The 15,317-nt window shown below is 37.4% G+C and overlaps 3 protein-coding genes across 8 annotated transcripts in view; 2 read left to right on the top strand and 1 right to left on the bottom strand.

The window, feature by feature from the left end:
• The window catches only part of LOC113064229 (ankyrin-1-like), a 63,581-nt gene extending 55,303 nt beyond the window's left edge, over nt 1-8,278 (top strand). For 4 of the 6 annotated variants that reach the window (XM_026234884.1, XM_026234881.1, XM_026234879.1 and 1 more), the window contains 5 exons: nt 2,915-3,572; nt 3,732-4,017; nt 4,129-4,209; nt 5,021-5,100; nt 5,274-8,278. In XM_026234884.1, the coding sequence (XP_026090669.1) occupies nt 2,915-3,572; nt 3,732-4,017; nt 4,129-4,209; nt 5,021-5,077 (1,082 nt within the window). In that variant the 3' untranslated portion in view covers nt 5,078-5,100; nt 5,274-8,278. Of the gene's footprint in view, nt 1-2,914; nt 3,573-3,731; nt 4,018-4,128; nt 4,210-5,020; nt 5,112-5,273 lie in introns of all 6 variants that reach the window. The other 2 variants (XM_026234883.1, XM_026234880.1) reach the window with 2 other exon arrangements.
• A 635-nt stretch (nt 8,279-8,913) lies between these two features.
• LOC113064232 (eukaryotic translation initiation factor 4E-binding protein 2-like) lies at nt 8,914-11,956 on the top strand. Its single transcript, XM_026234886.1, has 4 exons — nt 8,914-9,099; nt 9,207-9,412; nt 10,493-10,687; nt 11,278-11,956. Exons 2-4 carry the CDS (start codon nt 9,271-9,273, stop codon nt 11,307-11,309), a joined length of 369 nt encoding a protein of 122 aa, XP_026090671.1. The 5' UTR covers nt 8,914-9,099; nt 9,207-9,270; the 3' UTR covers nt 11,310-11,956.
• Nucleotides 11,897-14,926, bottom strand: LOC113064231 (nodal homolog 2-A-like). The gene is made up of 3 exons (XM_026234885.1): nt 14,068-14,926; nt 12,537-13,285; nt 11,897-12,445 (listed from the first exon to the last, which is right to left on the bottom strand). Exons 1-3 carry the CDS (start codon nt 14,351-14,353, stop codon nt 12,293-12,295), a joined length of 1,188 nt encoding a protein of 395 aa, XP_026090670.1. The 5' UTR covers nt 14,354-14,926; the 3' UTR covers nt 11,897-12,292.
• Nucleotides 14,927-15,317: the final 391 nt, after the last annotated feature.

The raw sequence follows: 15,317 nt of genomic DNA, 5'->3' as shown, positions 1-15,317 counted from the left end.
CTCATATGGAGCCAGTTGTTTGATAAATTAGTGAAATAGCTTAATACTGCAACAACTCTTGACAAGCCTTTTTTGTTATCTCAACTTTTAGTTCTTGTTTTGTGTTATTAGGTGAGTTTTTCCATATGGATAACTATTTAAACTTTCTAAATGCGAATAGTAACATTTTAATAATCTGTTTTTAGCAAAAAATTATTTATTGCATTATAACGTATTTTTTTATTTTATATTTATGTGTTTGCATTCTTTTAGTTGCATACATTGCAATGTTAAGTACATGGTCATATATGTTTACATTTGAATTTTGTTTAACACTTTTTATTCTGATAGGAACAAAAAAAAAACATTTGGCTGAACTTTAGCTTCTTAATTTAGCAAAACTTTAGTTGCTTTAAGCATATTAAGTTAATATTGTATTTTTTGTTGATATTTTCATTGTTTCACAAAAATTAATCTGAAATCAAACAATAATTGCCAGACTCCCTGCAGAGTCCAGTAATATAATAAAGTGATAAAATAGCCATGGTTGATGATTTTATTTTAATTACTTTATTTTTATATATACCTTTAGCCTGAATTAAAAAATATATATATAATATTTACTTTTGTTGTGCTGTAAGAATGACAAAGTAAATTAGAAAAGTTTTAAGTTTAAGTAAGAGATGGTCCCTATTAAACCTGTAAACCCTGATAAGTTCACAGAACTCAAAAAATATTTTGTAACAGATTACATAAAAACATTTAAGTGATGTTTTTAAATGTTTTAAGTTTACATAAACTTAAAAAATTTAATTCCAGTTGCCTTAAATTATCTCAGAGTTATCTTAAATAATTATATTTCTGAACTAATAATTAGGGAGTAATTCACTCATAATTTTATCTATTTTTCAACTCCTATAATGTGGGAAATACACTCAAAATTAGGCTTTTGTTGTCCATCTTCAGTCTAACCACAGGCTCTACTCTTCACCACAACGATAACACTACAAATCCAACATAACATAAACCTTTGTAAAATCTAATATAACACAACATTTATGTATTAACTTATGTCCCTCTGTGTTAATCTTGTGTAAAAACACACAAAATAACACTTAATTTCTAAATTTATTTTCCTTGTTTTCTGATGCAAAGCATGCTGGGAACTAGAAAACACAATCATTTTAAGTTCACCTCACTACAACAAATTTTTGAGTTAACAGAACTTATTTAAATTAAGTCCAATGAACTTTCGTTATTATTTGAGTGCAATTAACTAATTTCATTTGATTAATTTCACTGTTCGGTTTTACAGTGTAATAATCCAAAATGCCTCTTTAAAACAATTGTGTGTTCTTATTAATCATACATACTACTGCACACATCATGCAAATACAAATCACTTATATATATATTGCAATTCCATATTCATTTGAACAATGCCAGGAATGTGTATCCTACATTATGATCATACACACAAGAGAAAAGCCATTGTTGCATACTCATTAAGTTGGATGTACTGCGTGGTCATGGACACAACTTTCTTAAGTATATGAGAAAGAAAGAGTTGACATGAGTCTATTTTGAATCTGAGCATATTAGTGTGTATGTTAAAGAAATATTCTGGGTTTCAACAAATTGAACTTAACAACATAACATTACTTGTCCCTTATTGTCCCCTCACATGTGCAAATGAATATTAGTATACTTAAATCTAGTATACTACAGTATATTGCAATATACATTTTTGAGTGTTTTGTTCTTGAACCAAAAAATGAAACTTTTTTGAGGTCGCCATTAAACATTTTGTTTTGCAAATGAATGTTATTTATTTAATTTTGAATAAATAATTCATGTATATGCTTAATTAATTAATTAAAAGTTTTAAAATGTTTTAAATTGATCTTCCGGTGAAACTAGACAGACGTTTTATTGGATATATCCATCACTACTTATGTTACATTGCGACTTTAAATTATATTTTGTATTATTTTTGACTAAATTAAGATTTGATAACTATTCTATTATACTTAGTATAATTCAATAGTTAGTATTACAGTTATTGCAAAATTTTGCTTTTGTCACTTTGAACCCTGATATACTCACGCGTGTTCTCAAGTGCTCTTTGTATATGGCTAAAAAAATTACCTGAGCAGTGGTATATTGTTAGCAAACATCCAGGCTATATTTTTGCTATATTTAATGCTTAGTGTTTAGAGAGCATAAAATTCAGTTCTTTATTCAATAGATTGCTTTAAACAAAAAATAAAAATAAAAATGCCAGTGTTGCTTTCAATTGCAAGTACAACTCCAGTTTTTAGCTCTCCAGTTTGTTGTATTTACTCAAACTGTAGTAAAAACAATGACACAAGGCTCTAAAATCAACACACTGACCTCAAAGAACTTAACAGAAGAAATGAATTGGAGAAGATTTCCATGACAAAGAAGATGGAGTACCTATGAAATAATCACCATTGACCAATGGTAGTTCAAAGGTGTTTATCTTGGGCAAGTTGTTTGGAACTGGCCTGATTTTGTTTCAAAATGAAAATACTTGATTTGGCTTAAAGTATAGCCTTGCATTTTTCTTTCCCTCTGCTCCAACAGTCAGTTTTCAAACAGGATACTCAAGATACTTTTTTCAAATGCTGCCCCTAGGTTGAGAAAACCCAGAATATTCCTTTAAAAGTTGATAATTAGTTTAAAAGTTGAACGTGGATTGCTTGTTGTGAGTGAATCCAATCTCTCTCTGCCAAATGAACTTTCCGTGGCCCTGTTCTTATGCTAATGCTTTGCGTTAGAACACTTCCGTTCACATATATAATGACAGACTTTGACTGCACCCAGAGCACAGTGTTATGCATGAACTTTCTGAGACCCCAGACTGTGTCTGTGTGGTGTTAGCGTTGCCTTTTGTTGTCTGGCCATCTCTCAGGTTACGGGCTGGTCCAGGAGGAGCTGCTCTCCCCCGCTTCTATGCAGTACAGCCTGCCCTCTCCGCTGGGCATCGAGCCCTACTGGCAGGAGGTTTCGAGTCTGGAGTGTGCGCCCATTGCCACCACTGAGGAGGACACTATGATGGAGATGTCAGATGTGCAGGTGTGGCCAGCGGGGGTCAGTCCATCCCTGGTGACCGTTGAGGATTCGTCCCTGGATGGTAGTAGCCACGCAGACGACTCGGAGGCCAACACATTGAGCTTGCCCTGCAGCAGTTTGGGGAGGCCCAGCAGCGGAGCCAGTGGGGCAAGTGGCTCTATCATGGAGCTGGAGGAGGAGGAGGAGGAAGAGGAGATAGAGGAAGACGACAGACAGCACGAGCCCGTGTCGGAAAGCACAGAAAAAGCGTGGGCCAGAGGTGCCGTCCCAAAGGCCAACTACAATGGGCAAGCTAGAGGTCAGAGGTCGGAGGACAAGAGGACAGCGGAGGCAGCGGCAGTGGGCGGCAGTTTGACGGGTGTAGCTAGAGGAGGAGCAAAGGGTGGAAAAGGGACAAGTTCAGAGGAAAAGTTTTCTGTTCTTACAGGGCAACAGCTCTACGCTCAGCTGTGCGAGAGAACCGGACTGACCCGAGCCCTTGAACACAACGGGGACAGGTACGGATTATGTTAGTGTTCCATGTTGTGGTGTGGACGTCACTGTTCTCATAGAATTAGAACATTATTAAAACTTTAAAGTTATCTTTATAGTTCTTGGTGTGAATGGTCCTTTAGACAGATAAGTTTTCACCGTCTTTGTCCGTCCTTCCTTGGCAGGCTCAGCGGCGGTGCCTTCCAGCCTTACTCGCAGGAGAAAGACTCTCTTCACAGCTGGTCCCAACCCAAAGCGAGGCAGACCGTGGAGACCATGATGTCATCGTCTCAGGACCACCATCAGTCCCGTGTAGCACAGGAGGCCCTGCTTACACCGGTATGTGATACAGGGCATTCGGAGGTCCTGTGCGGGCGTCTGCTGGGCACTCAGCCCTTTGATAAAGGGCTGGGCTTCCCCCATCAGGAGGGGGAAGTACGTGCATGGGACCAGGACAGACGGAAGGCACAGGTGTGTCCCCTGGGCCTGTCCGGTCTGAGCAAAGAGCATGTTTTTGGGCACAGTCTTGACTTTGATTATTCTGTCATGATAATTAATTGAACTATTATATTCTCTTTGCAGAAGGAGGATCCAGTTGATCTCACCAGTGCTCATCTACATGAAGAGCAGTTTATTGATGAGCATGGGAATGTTGTGACCAAGGTAAGTCATCTGTTTTCTTTCAGGTTTTTTTTTTTAATAGTATCACATGAATGTATTGATCTGACTCACCATTTTGAGATTTCATTAATAATGATGGGAAATTTAGTTTTCGGTTTTCTAGCATTTCATAGATATTATTTTATATTTTCTTATTGTCTGATTTGTTCCTAATTCATTTATTTTTTGCTATTTGCGATTGCTAATATACATTTATTCTACTGTATATACACAGCCATTCAAAAGTTTGGATCAGTAATGTTTTAAAATGTTTTGTTATTTTCATTGTATTTTTAGGATTTTCAAAAATACAGTAAAAATGATTTTCAGCGGTGTCACGTGATTTGGTGGTCAAGAAACATTTCTTTTTTTATATACATTCACTGATTGTTTCAGTTTTGCCTTCATAGGTCACATAATTACAGCAATAGGTGACAAGTTAAAATGTTTTTGTGTGCCATAAGTCACTGAATCATTTGTGTATGCTTACCATTTATTAAGATTTTCATGTCTACAAATCTAGGAGACTCTAGAAAAAGTGTTTAACATCACAAGTATTACCACCAAACAAATCTTTTTATTTTTATTTTGCTGTGCATTGATTTTATTGGTGCTGCAAAGTTGAATGGGATATCTCAGTTCATTCAGTTCATTCAAACTCAAAACATAGACTTATTTAATGAAGGGCATATTTGATCAGTAAATCAGTCTAATGAAATACCCAAATTACCTTTAGTTAACAACTACACTACACTTACATAATGATTCAGTCATCTTTTCACTTGTCTTTCTCCTCCCTCCTTCTTTTCTCCAGTTGGGCATGGAAGCGAAAACTGTGAAGCACTCCAGTCTGCGGAGAGTAAAGCACTGAATTAAACACAAACTGTCCTGAAGGTACGGGACAGGTAAAATGATTGGTGTATTACATAAGAATAACTTCAAACCCATGGGGCAGTCTAGCTTTGCTGAGCTTGAGTGATTTGGCTAACAGTTTTAGCCAGAGTGACTTTGCTTCAGACAATGTCTCTTTGAATTAGAATTTTGTTCATGAAGGATTGCTCTTCCAGGGTCCAACATCCACTGCCAAACCACCTTTCATCTACGCACGAATGGGAGACTGGCAGACATTGAGCGATGAGGGGAAAAAACAAAACGTACAGTGAAAGAACAACACATCGCGCCCAAATCCTACAGCAAAGCAACCATTGAGCCCCACTGGAAACCAACAAGGAGAAGGAGTTCTCTACCTGTAGTTTTGTAACATTTTTAACAGAAGAAAAAGAAAACATACAAATAGAATAGGGCATGACATTTTTATACAAAACGTGAAGAAAACCACCCAAAAAAAAAAGCAACAAAAGTGCTTCCTGTCAACTGTAAATGCATGACTGACTGCTGCTGCATGACCTATGAGCTGTCATTATTTAAAAAACTGAAGGGGTACAAGGTAAAGGGCCGTTCCAGGACAGGCAGCGGGGAGGGAAAAACATTGGACCTTTGCTCTTGAAAACGAGAAGCTCTTGAAACAAAGGGTCTTGGGAAACACAACCCCCCCCCAAAAAACAGCAACAGTTCTTTAATTTGTGAAATTGATTGATTGTCAATACGCAGCAGCATAGTGGATGCTAGGCCCATCACATCATTTTCCATAGGCCCTTTATCCTGTTATTCAATGTGATATATGCACTCTTATGCTATGTGAATGTGCGTCTGTGTGTGTGTGTGTGTGTGTGGCGGTATCTAACGCATGTGTACTCGCTTCTGGCTTGGTACTGGGCTTCTTTTCCGAATAGGTCAGAGCTCATTTAGTGTTTGCCATGTGGATGACAACAAGCCACTGTGCTCTCCTGCTCATGAGCATCTGCGTTCATTTATTTCCACTTTGTGAAGCGTAGCCACGTTCTTTTGAACTTTATATCTCTCATTTTGAATTTTAAGCCCCCCTCTGTTTAAAAAAACTAACCCATTTATTTGTTGCAGGTAGTGTAGCTTTGTATGTAACGCCCAAAATGGCAACCTACAGAAGGTATGTGCTTTGTCTGACAGTTCACAGCTCTAACCTCTGACCTACTGACCATCCGTTCATTCACATTCGTCGCTCAGCTGCTTGACTAAAACCGCCATGTCAGACCGATTTCAGACTAATGTAGCATTGCATGCTGGTTTCATGCTGTTCTCTTGGGCCCGCATTAGGCCTGGATGTTTTTATTTATTTTAGATTTATGAATTAAAAAAACGGTTGTGATGTGTGGGGCTTGGGGACTATCTCTGAGTAACTGCCTTTGTAATGTTTGGGATTTCGGATGGAGTTACTCGACAAGGAAGCGTTTTAAACTTTGCTCTTCGATTATTCTTTTTGTGTGTTTTCATTAAGATGTACAGTTAAAAATAGACTGATACATACACAGACAGCACTGTGAAAGTCCACCTTAAAATTGACCCCTGAACTGTGAACTCACAACTGTCTGTCTCACTTTTTGGCTTCAAATGTCTCACTTTTACCAGTACCAACACACACCAACAAGGTTATTAGGTAACTATGAGAAGCTTAATGATAACAATAACTACTATTGCAACTTCATGTAACCGATTCCCTATTACTGTCATTCTCATGTCTTTTTTAGTTGTTATTCTTTATTTTTGAGTACGAGAGACCCCAAACATCCACAAATAATTTTGAAGCATAGTCTACCAAAGCAATAATATCAAACGTGCTGCAACAGTTGGAATACTGCGTCGTTGTTGGTTGTGTGTGCGTGTGTTTTTCTGTCTATGAGCGCTTGTGTGTTCAGTATAAACTGTAGTAACCCAACATTTTAGTAGCATTTGTAAGACGTACTGTATACGATTCAAGAGATATAACAGCATGCATGAGTATCTCACACCGTATGCAATTATGTGATCTACATGCCAACTCAAGTTCACTGAACAGTAGCTGTTTCACTTTAATGGACAAGGTTTCTTTAAATGGCTGGCAAGCATAATGAAATCAGGTACGGTGCTCAGCATTTAATCATAGCACAGTAGCTTAGGTAGTCACGAGCACACCGTGACATACTGGCTCACACATTTGCCCATTGAATGAATGAGTGAGTGAATGAATAAATTAACTTATCCTCCAAACTAAGAAAAAAAAAAAGATTCATGGAATGCATGGACAATTGGACGAATGACAATGATTGTACTTTCATATTTTAAGAAAATGTGTAATCAGATCCTAATGTTTTTGTTTATTTCTTGAAATTGTGTGCTTTGTGAGAAGGCAAACATCCCTTTGCATTAAAACACTCATAAGTTCTGCCTTCACTGTATATTGTTTTCTACAGTTCACTCAGGTTTATGTTTACAGATGATTTATCTTCCATTATTCTACTTAATAATACATACTGAGCAGTAAATCCTACATCCACTCAAGGGAGTATAAGGGTTATCAGGGGTGTTGGTAAGTGGGTAAGGGAAGTGACCTCAGCATGAAGGACATGGATACATACATGTTCAACATCTTATTGGAATTTGCTGCTGTAATTGTTGGCCAAGACATAACATTTCTGAAAACAAACGGTGGGGAAAGGAAGAGAACGTTTTTATTAATTAATTCATTTTTTTATTTATGAATATATTTTTGGAACAAAACTATTTAACATTGCAATCATTATGTATTAAAAACAGTTTATGTACAGTGTTTAACTGTTGCAAAAATAGACTTCACCTATACTCCTTTAGAATGGATTAATGACAATATAAACGCAATATCATATTACTCTGTACTAAGGAATGCAACTGCGCACATGCACAGAAAAGATGTTTTTAATAAAGAATCTATGTATAAATATATGACAAAACGTATATTTAATTAGAATGCTATGCACCCTTATTAGAGTTGTTATGGATGTACTTTAAGTATATTAGTTAGAATCCAAAAAATACATACATGCCCATGTCATGGGGAATGTAGAGGGTTTGTAGCTATTTGAACATTTATTTCCTTTTTTTCTTTTTCTTTTTAACTGTATAACAGAGGAAATGGGAACATTGAATATGTATACAAGCCTTTTATTCAGATTCATTCTGACATGAAGATATGTATAGATCATTTACCCTGCACACCAGCTCAGATCATTTACAAAAATTAATAAAGAAACATGTGACATAATGTGACACTGTGTGCGTGTGTGAGAGAATGTGCTAAATATTACTGATATGCATTTATAAATCCAGTAGGCTTAACATAAAATAATAAATGAACAGAGATGTGTCAAAACTAATTTTCAGCTCCAACTTATGAGCATAGTCACAGAAAATCTTATGGTGTTGACAAAATAATCATAATTTGCATATCGAGTATTAAATTTGTATATCCACGTCTATTAAATACAGTAGTTTTTTCTGATGTTGCTATGTACTGTGCTGTATAGAAAATTAATTTTAAATATTTTTTACAGAATGTGTGATACTTAAAATTATTCGAAAAAGGCTATTCATTATCTTTGTAAAAAAATTAAATAAAGAGAAATTCTAACAGATTTTTGTTTTTGTATTACAAAGAACACCCTCTAAGTAAGATCATCTCTTAAGTAATTTCGGCGGAACTATCGCACGGGGGCGGTTGGTGGTAGGGGACTACATTTCCCATCGCCCTTTTGCAATACCACCGCACACCAGTGGGGGCGCCATTGCACCAATTCTCCGTTTTAAATAGCGCTTTCCTGCTCGTGTTTTGCTGAGTGCTTGGTGTGTGCATGAGGGAGTGAGAAAGAAAACGTGGTCACGGAGAAGCTTAGCATTTTAGCTAGTTTGCGAGTGTGAATGTGTGAATGAAGTGTTATACAGCCTCCAAAATTTAGTATTATTATTTATTTTTGTATGTAGTCAAGTTTGCCAGAAACGGACAAGGTAAATAATTCTATAAAGTAACGAATGATAATGAACTGCTGCTAACATATAACGTTACATTTCCCATGTTAAATTCGAGCTAAACTGTTTTATTCTTTTGCTTTAAGCTGCAAAAACAGTATTTGATAAAGGCAGCTGGCTGAATTAGTGATTGGGAGACTAGTGTTGAAAATGTCCTTGAGGAGTCAGACTCAGAAGACCACCAGTCAGGCAATTCCCACCACCAGACGAGTCACAATCAACGATGCGGCCCATATGCCTCATGATTACTCTACAACACCCGGAGGGACCCTTTTTAGCACGACTCCTGGAGGTAAATGTCACGAGCTTGCAGATGAATCGTTTGGGGGCATTCGCAGCTGTCGCAGTGCATGCATTGTTTTTGTTTTGACCGCGACATAGCGATGCACATCAGAGCTCGCGCACCGCTCGCATTGTCTTTGTGCATGACACACCGCGGTGCGCGTGCTCACGGCCCTCTGCCTGTTTATGTATTGTTGGCCTTTGAACTGTAACCTTAACGTAAGGGATAATAAAAAGCTTTTGGCTTTTTACTCTGGAGAGTAAAAATCTGGAAGAGGCTCTTGAGCAATTCTGAAAAATAGATACATATATCATGTCTGTTATATATATATTTTTATTATATACATTGTGGATTTTGTCAGATGACAGAGATTGTAAACAGTCGACAAAAGAGGACATGATGGCTCTTACAGCATGTGACTGTTGGTTTCCCATTGTTAATGGCCACTTCTGCTTTTCTAGTGCATAAGGACCGTGTATCTTTTACTGTTTGTCTAGATTATCAGTCAAGCCGTAATGTACATCATGGAATGCATTATGTGCATGATATATTGCTCTTGGGAATTTTTGTCATGTGACTTTTTGTTGGTTAAAAAGTGCATCACGTTTATCACTTCTGTTGTCATTTGTGTGCATGCTTGATTACTCACATAAACCAATGTTATGTATATTGGTGTTTCAGTCTGTGGTTTATACCATAATGCACTTATTAGCCTTAGTTTGAGGATGTGTGTGTGTGTGACTGTTCACAGTAGGTTCAACAGGTCTGTTAGTATCTCACTATTCCATTTCAGCCTGTTGGCTTGTGTGTTTCTGTTCTCATAAGGAAATAATTTAATGAAAAATTGGTTGCCAAACATTGACACTTTACAAGGCTCAACAATGCAACTCTTGAATGTTGTAAACCGCACAGTCATAGGAGCATGTTTGAACATGTTTGGATTGAATGTAACCCGCAATACTAACATGGCACAGACTGAATGTGTTTTTACACGGGCATGTCTGTTAACTTTGCTCTTGCAGCCTGTTATAGGACTGGTGTTTCCTTCCCATAATATAATCTTGATTTGATTACTAAATTATTATATAGGCACCCGGATCATCTATGACCGAAAGTTCCTACTGGACTGTCGTAGCTCTCCGTTGGCCCGCACACCGCCCTGCTGCCTCCCTAACATTCCGGGGGTGACCAGTCCTCCTTCGGTCACCATGAATAATGACAAGGTCTACTCCAAACAGACTGTCAATAATAACAGCATCAGCCCCCCAGTGGACAAGAGCACAGGTAAATGTGTACTAAAGCTAAAATTATTACCCATGTAAAGCCTGACATGTAAAAGAATTACATTTGATAATATTTATTATAATAAAATAAAATAACAATAAATTGTATATTGTTTAAAAAAAATATATATTATTTACTGTAATTTATAGTGTTAAACTGTTTTTTTAAAAACAGCTCCACTTTTTTCAGAGACCCAATCTGCATTTTGATGCAGTTGTTAATATTTATACTCATGTAAATGATGTATCATATTAAATATGCACAATTTTCTAAAAATGGTGTCTTGAGTCCAGTAGATGTTCATCTTGAAATATCACTAATGATATAAAATGTATTCTTAGGTTTACTTGATTAGAATCATGAAAGATTTCACAGCAAAGCAACATGTGTGCCATGACCTGAAGGCTTTTTACTTTATTTTAAATTGTCATTCTTATGACAGAGTGCATGTAGTAGATTGTGTGCAACAGGTTTTTCAGCAAGGTTTTGATCATATTGATAACTAAGAGGAAATGTTTGCATCACATGTAATGCAGTAGGCTTTATGGGTTTAAAAATAAATTAAAAATAAATTTTGTTTTGATTTCAAGGGGATGATGCCCAGTTTGAAATGGATATCTAACTACAACAGAAGACCTGCTACAAGGAGGCAACAACTGTAACAAATATTGCTATGATGACAACTGTTCCCTGAGAGGATAAATGCACAGAAGACTTCTCCTTCCTTGTCATCTGTCTTTTTCTCTTTCATTTATCTACGGTTTAAATATTTTCTTTTCTTGTACTTATGCTGTCATTCAAGACACGCACAAAGCCATTACTTTAGATTCTCGACATCAGCTAACACTGCTGTGCCTGAAAGAGACACTATCTCAGATAGTGCATCCCATGCACGTCGATGCAGACCTTCTTCTGTCTCAGACACGGAAGACATTTCCCAGGCCACCATGTGACACTGTTTGTTTGCTACAGATTTGTGTAGTTTTACAGAATGGTCAGCAGAGGGAGCGACAGTTCTCTGATATTCTCATCAAGAGTCATGTGGAGGAAATCCAGATGCCAACTCCTAGAAATTTAGCAATCCACAATCAGCGAATTTGACCACTTTCCATTCGGCATTGATACTTTTGTAATGTAAAATCTAATTTCTGTTTATCCTGATGTGTATGTTCACCTAAAGTGTCATCCAACAGAATGTAAAATGCCGCCTTTTTTTGGCTGTCAAGTTCTTTAAAACTGCCCCCTTTTATTTCTGAAGGGACATTTAAGCATAAAAAAATAAAAAAATAAATAAACACCAGAGAATTTATATGTTTTCCTTATTCATGTGCTGATTTTCCAAAAAAACAAAAACAAAATACATTTATTACATCATGAACACTTTTATTAAATTTGGTAATTTACATACTCTACTATTTACAAATTAGGCAAACACACAAAGCTTTCAAAAATAGCAATAAGTAATCCAGGTGCCTCAGTGCAGGATACCTTGTGATTCCAAGTGAAAATACTGTACAAATTAAAGCAATTTTTCTTCATTTGTATTTCTGGATTTAAGGAACATATCCAAAGTGCTAGAGTTGAGTTCAATTGGGTTTTGGAGACTCAGTGGCAGCCACATTCTCCTACAACCATCCCTTCGTGGTGTCTCATGACCATCTTTTCGTTCTCATAGTAGAGCATTGAGAGTGGAGTCAGACGGGTGGGTACGCAGGACAAGCATGGGACGCGGTCTAGGTGGTGCAGCTTCAGCAGACTCTGCAGATGAGAAGACAACAATCATTTGAGTCAGTCTAGCATGGAGTTAACATTTTAATTGAGGCTATTTCAAAGATTTAGAGATTCTTACCTGCATGTAGGCATGGTTGGTTGGGGTGAAGCTCTCATCTACAGGTGTAGGACAGCTACCTTCACACCGATAGGCGTTATAACGCTTCGGATAAACAATCCAGTCACTCCAACCAATCTGATCAAAGTCCACCCACATATCCACCTTCCTGCAGAGAGATTTCTTCTCCTCTTCTTGCAAAACAACTGGAATCACATTGGCTGCTGCGTCACGCACTTTGTCTTCGGTCCGATGGTTCCTCCTGTGACGCCGGGGCACAGGTTCACCTCCACCACCAGCCCGGTCCAGAGCTACGTACTTGGAGTGCTCTGCCGTCTGGATGAGGGTGGATGTCTTTGCCTGGTTCTGCTTGGAGTAAACCACCATCATGACCCTGTTGGCTGTCAGATGCTGGATGTTTTCATGCCCCTCGCCCTCAGAGCTTGCGGGCATCTGAATGGGTTCCTCTGAGAACACGCTCTCACCTTGGTGTAACCAGTACTTGAGCAGCGTTGTGATGTTGAAGACCCTCCAGGAGGAATGGGAGGTTGAGTCAATTGGTTTGGCTTTCACAGTGCCGAGGTGAATCCTTACTTCGTCGCAAGGGCTTTGGTCGCACTCACGTTTGGATGCGTGATAGATGTCCACTTTCATCTCAGAGGAGAATTCTGGAAGGCGAATGCGAAGCTCGGACCGCTGGACGTTGTCGCCTGCTGATATGGAGGACATGTCAAATGTCACGGCTAGTTTGTCACCAACCTGATGGCAACCTGAAAAATATATGGACAAGAAATTAGTGACTGGTCAAAGGACAGACAGTTGAGCATTTTAGAAAGGATAAGTGATGTGTGGTGTTTAATTATCTTAAAGGATGTTTTCACACATGGCCACATTCGGGACAAGCAGTTAATAAAGTAGAATGTTCTTATTGTTTAGATGTGTATTGCTGCCCAAGTCACTTTGAAACAGACGTCTTGAAGCTAATACACACGCTAACTAATAAGCATAATACATGACTTGGCTAATAGCCAAGAACCAGCTAAACTACCTATCAAATTATTTTCCCAGGGGGTCTTGTATAAACCTGAAGAGATTTGTTTTGCGATAATGACCGGCGGGGGACTTTACATATTGCCACTTAACGCATGGCAACTTTATTAACTAAACAAATAATTTAAATAAAACAATGTTTTATTAAAAAAATAAAAAATTGTGGAGGTAAAACGAGTTCTGTAAGAATATAGTTAGTCTATTAAGCTACAACAGTCATTCGCGATGAATGACGGCTGAATGCAGCGACTGGCCGTGCAATAATAATAATAAAAAAAATCTTAATTTATTAATAATAATTATATATATGTATCATTTTAATATATTATTCTTAACATCTAAAATGTCTTAAAAGAAAACTCGATCCATAGTGTATATTGTAAAGCGTTATAATGGAATATAAAATAAAATGTTTAAAATTAAAAAATGTAAAAATAATAATAATTAATAATAATAATAATATATGTGAGTGTGTATGTGTATAAAAAATGTATATACTTACTCTTGGCAACGAGACTCAAGACCGAATCGGACTCGTACAGAGTTGGATTTTCATGGCTCATGTGTTTGTCGTCTCCGGTTAGAAGGGTCCGGTAGAGGTGCAGCATATAAAGCGGATATCTGTTCGTGTGTCGGCTGTGACCCGCCTGACCTCCGCCGTGTTTGCCAGGTGCACGCATCCTGTTCTTGAACGCCTCGTGGAATCCAGGAAACGACGCCGTGGAGCTCACCAGACCGACCCAGAGCGCGAGGACTGCGCTCAGGACCCCGCAGACAAACCGCCTCATGTCAGACCTAGGTTAACAATCCACCACGCTGAGAAGAAACACTGTCCCTGAGATCCTTCTCCTACACCGTCCTCTGGAAAGTGAACTTCATGAGTTCTGACTGGCCGTCTAAGTTGATTTATAGAAACTTGCAGTCTTTTGATGGCCTGTGAGGTCCTTTGGGTCTTTGAAGTGCCCCTGTGATCCATGAAGGGATACATGTCCCTGGGTCGTAGTGTATCGAAACCAACAGTCCTTTGTGCGTCAAAAGGTGTGAAAACATTAATTCTTCTCCTCGAGCGCTGTGTATTGAAGGTCCTTTTGAAAATGTACTTAAACAATAATACTAGTGGACTACATTTGTTCATCAATGACACTTTGATTAAAAGGGGAAAAACTGGATTATTTCAACGTTTGAATGAAAATAGAGGAGATTTGTTTCAATGTCTTCTCATTCTATCAGAAGAACACAGTAATTATGTCATTGAAAATCTCCACATTATTGTAAGAGCAAACTTTTTTTTTTTTTTTTTTGACATGTTACCGCTTCACTTGGCAAGGCTAGGAAACTTGATTTTACAAATTACAGCATGTTATGACAATATTTTTGTGGATGATTGTTATTGATTAAATACAAAATTATTATTATTATTCAGCATTTGCCATTCGAGACCTTATTTTGAGCAATGAAGTAGGCCTATTATATGTTGGCCTATTACATCTAGACCAAAAATAAGTATTTCCAGTCATGTTTTAGATCATGTTTGCATTCCGGAATCATACAGACAGAATCTTGATTGAGAAATTAAAGGAAGTTATATATAAAATAATTTCAGTTTACTTAATAATATAAGGTCTGCTGATTTTTATTAATTTAAAAAAAATTATTTGAATTTTATGAATTACAACTGCATCCAGGGGGTACAAAAAGTAAAGCAAATAAACAGACATAGAAATACATATGCATAATGTAAGGTCTGCTGAT

This window comes from Carassius auratus, chromosome 46 (genome assembly GCF_003368295.1).
Source record: "Carassius auratus strain Wakin chromosome 46, ASM336829v1, whole genome shotgun sequence".
NCBI lineage: Eukaryota > Metazoa > Chordata > Actinopteri > Cypriniformes > Cyprinidae > Carassius > Carassius auratus.
The sequence above is the reverse complement of the archived record's forward strand: the minus strand, read 5'-3'. Positions and strand labels throughout refer to the sequence as shown.

What these genes read in the sequence shown, in the direction of transcription:
- LOC113064232 (XM_026234886.1), top strand. Translation starts at nt 9,271, where the DNA reads ATGTCCTTGAGGAGTCAGACTCAGAAGACCACCAGTCAGGCAATTCCC. An exon ending in TTTTAGCACGACTCCTGGAG is followed by an intron (nt 9,413 to 10,492) that starts GTAAATGTCACG and finishes ATTATTATATAG; the next exon opens with GCACCCGGATCATCTATGAC. An exon ending in CCCAGTGGACAAGAGCACAG is followed by an intron (nt 10,688 to 11,277) that starts GTAAATGTGTAC and finishes TTTGATTTCAAG; the next exon opens with GGGATGATGCCCAGTTTGAA.
- LOC113064231 (XM_026234885.1), bottom strand. Translation starts at nt 14,353, where the DNA reads ATGAGGCGGTTTGTCTGCGGGGTCCTGAGCGCAGTCCTCGCGCTCTGG. An exon ending in CTTGAGTCTCGTTGCCAAGA is followed by an intron (nt 13,286 to 14,067) that starts GTAAGTATATAC and finishes TATATTTTTCAG; the next exon opens with GTTGCCATCAGGTTGGTGAC. An exon ending in CCAACCATGCCTACATGCAG is followed by an intron (nt 12,446 to 12,536) that starts GTAAGAATCTCT and finishes TCTCATCTGCAG; the next exon opens with AGTCTGCTGAAGCTGCACCA.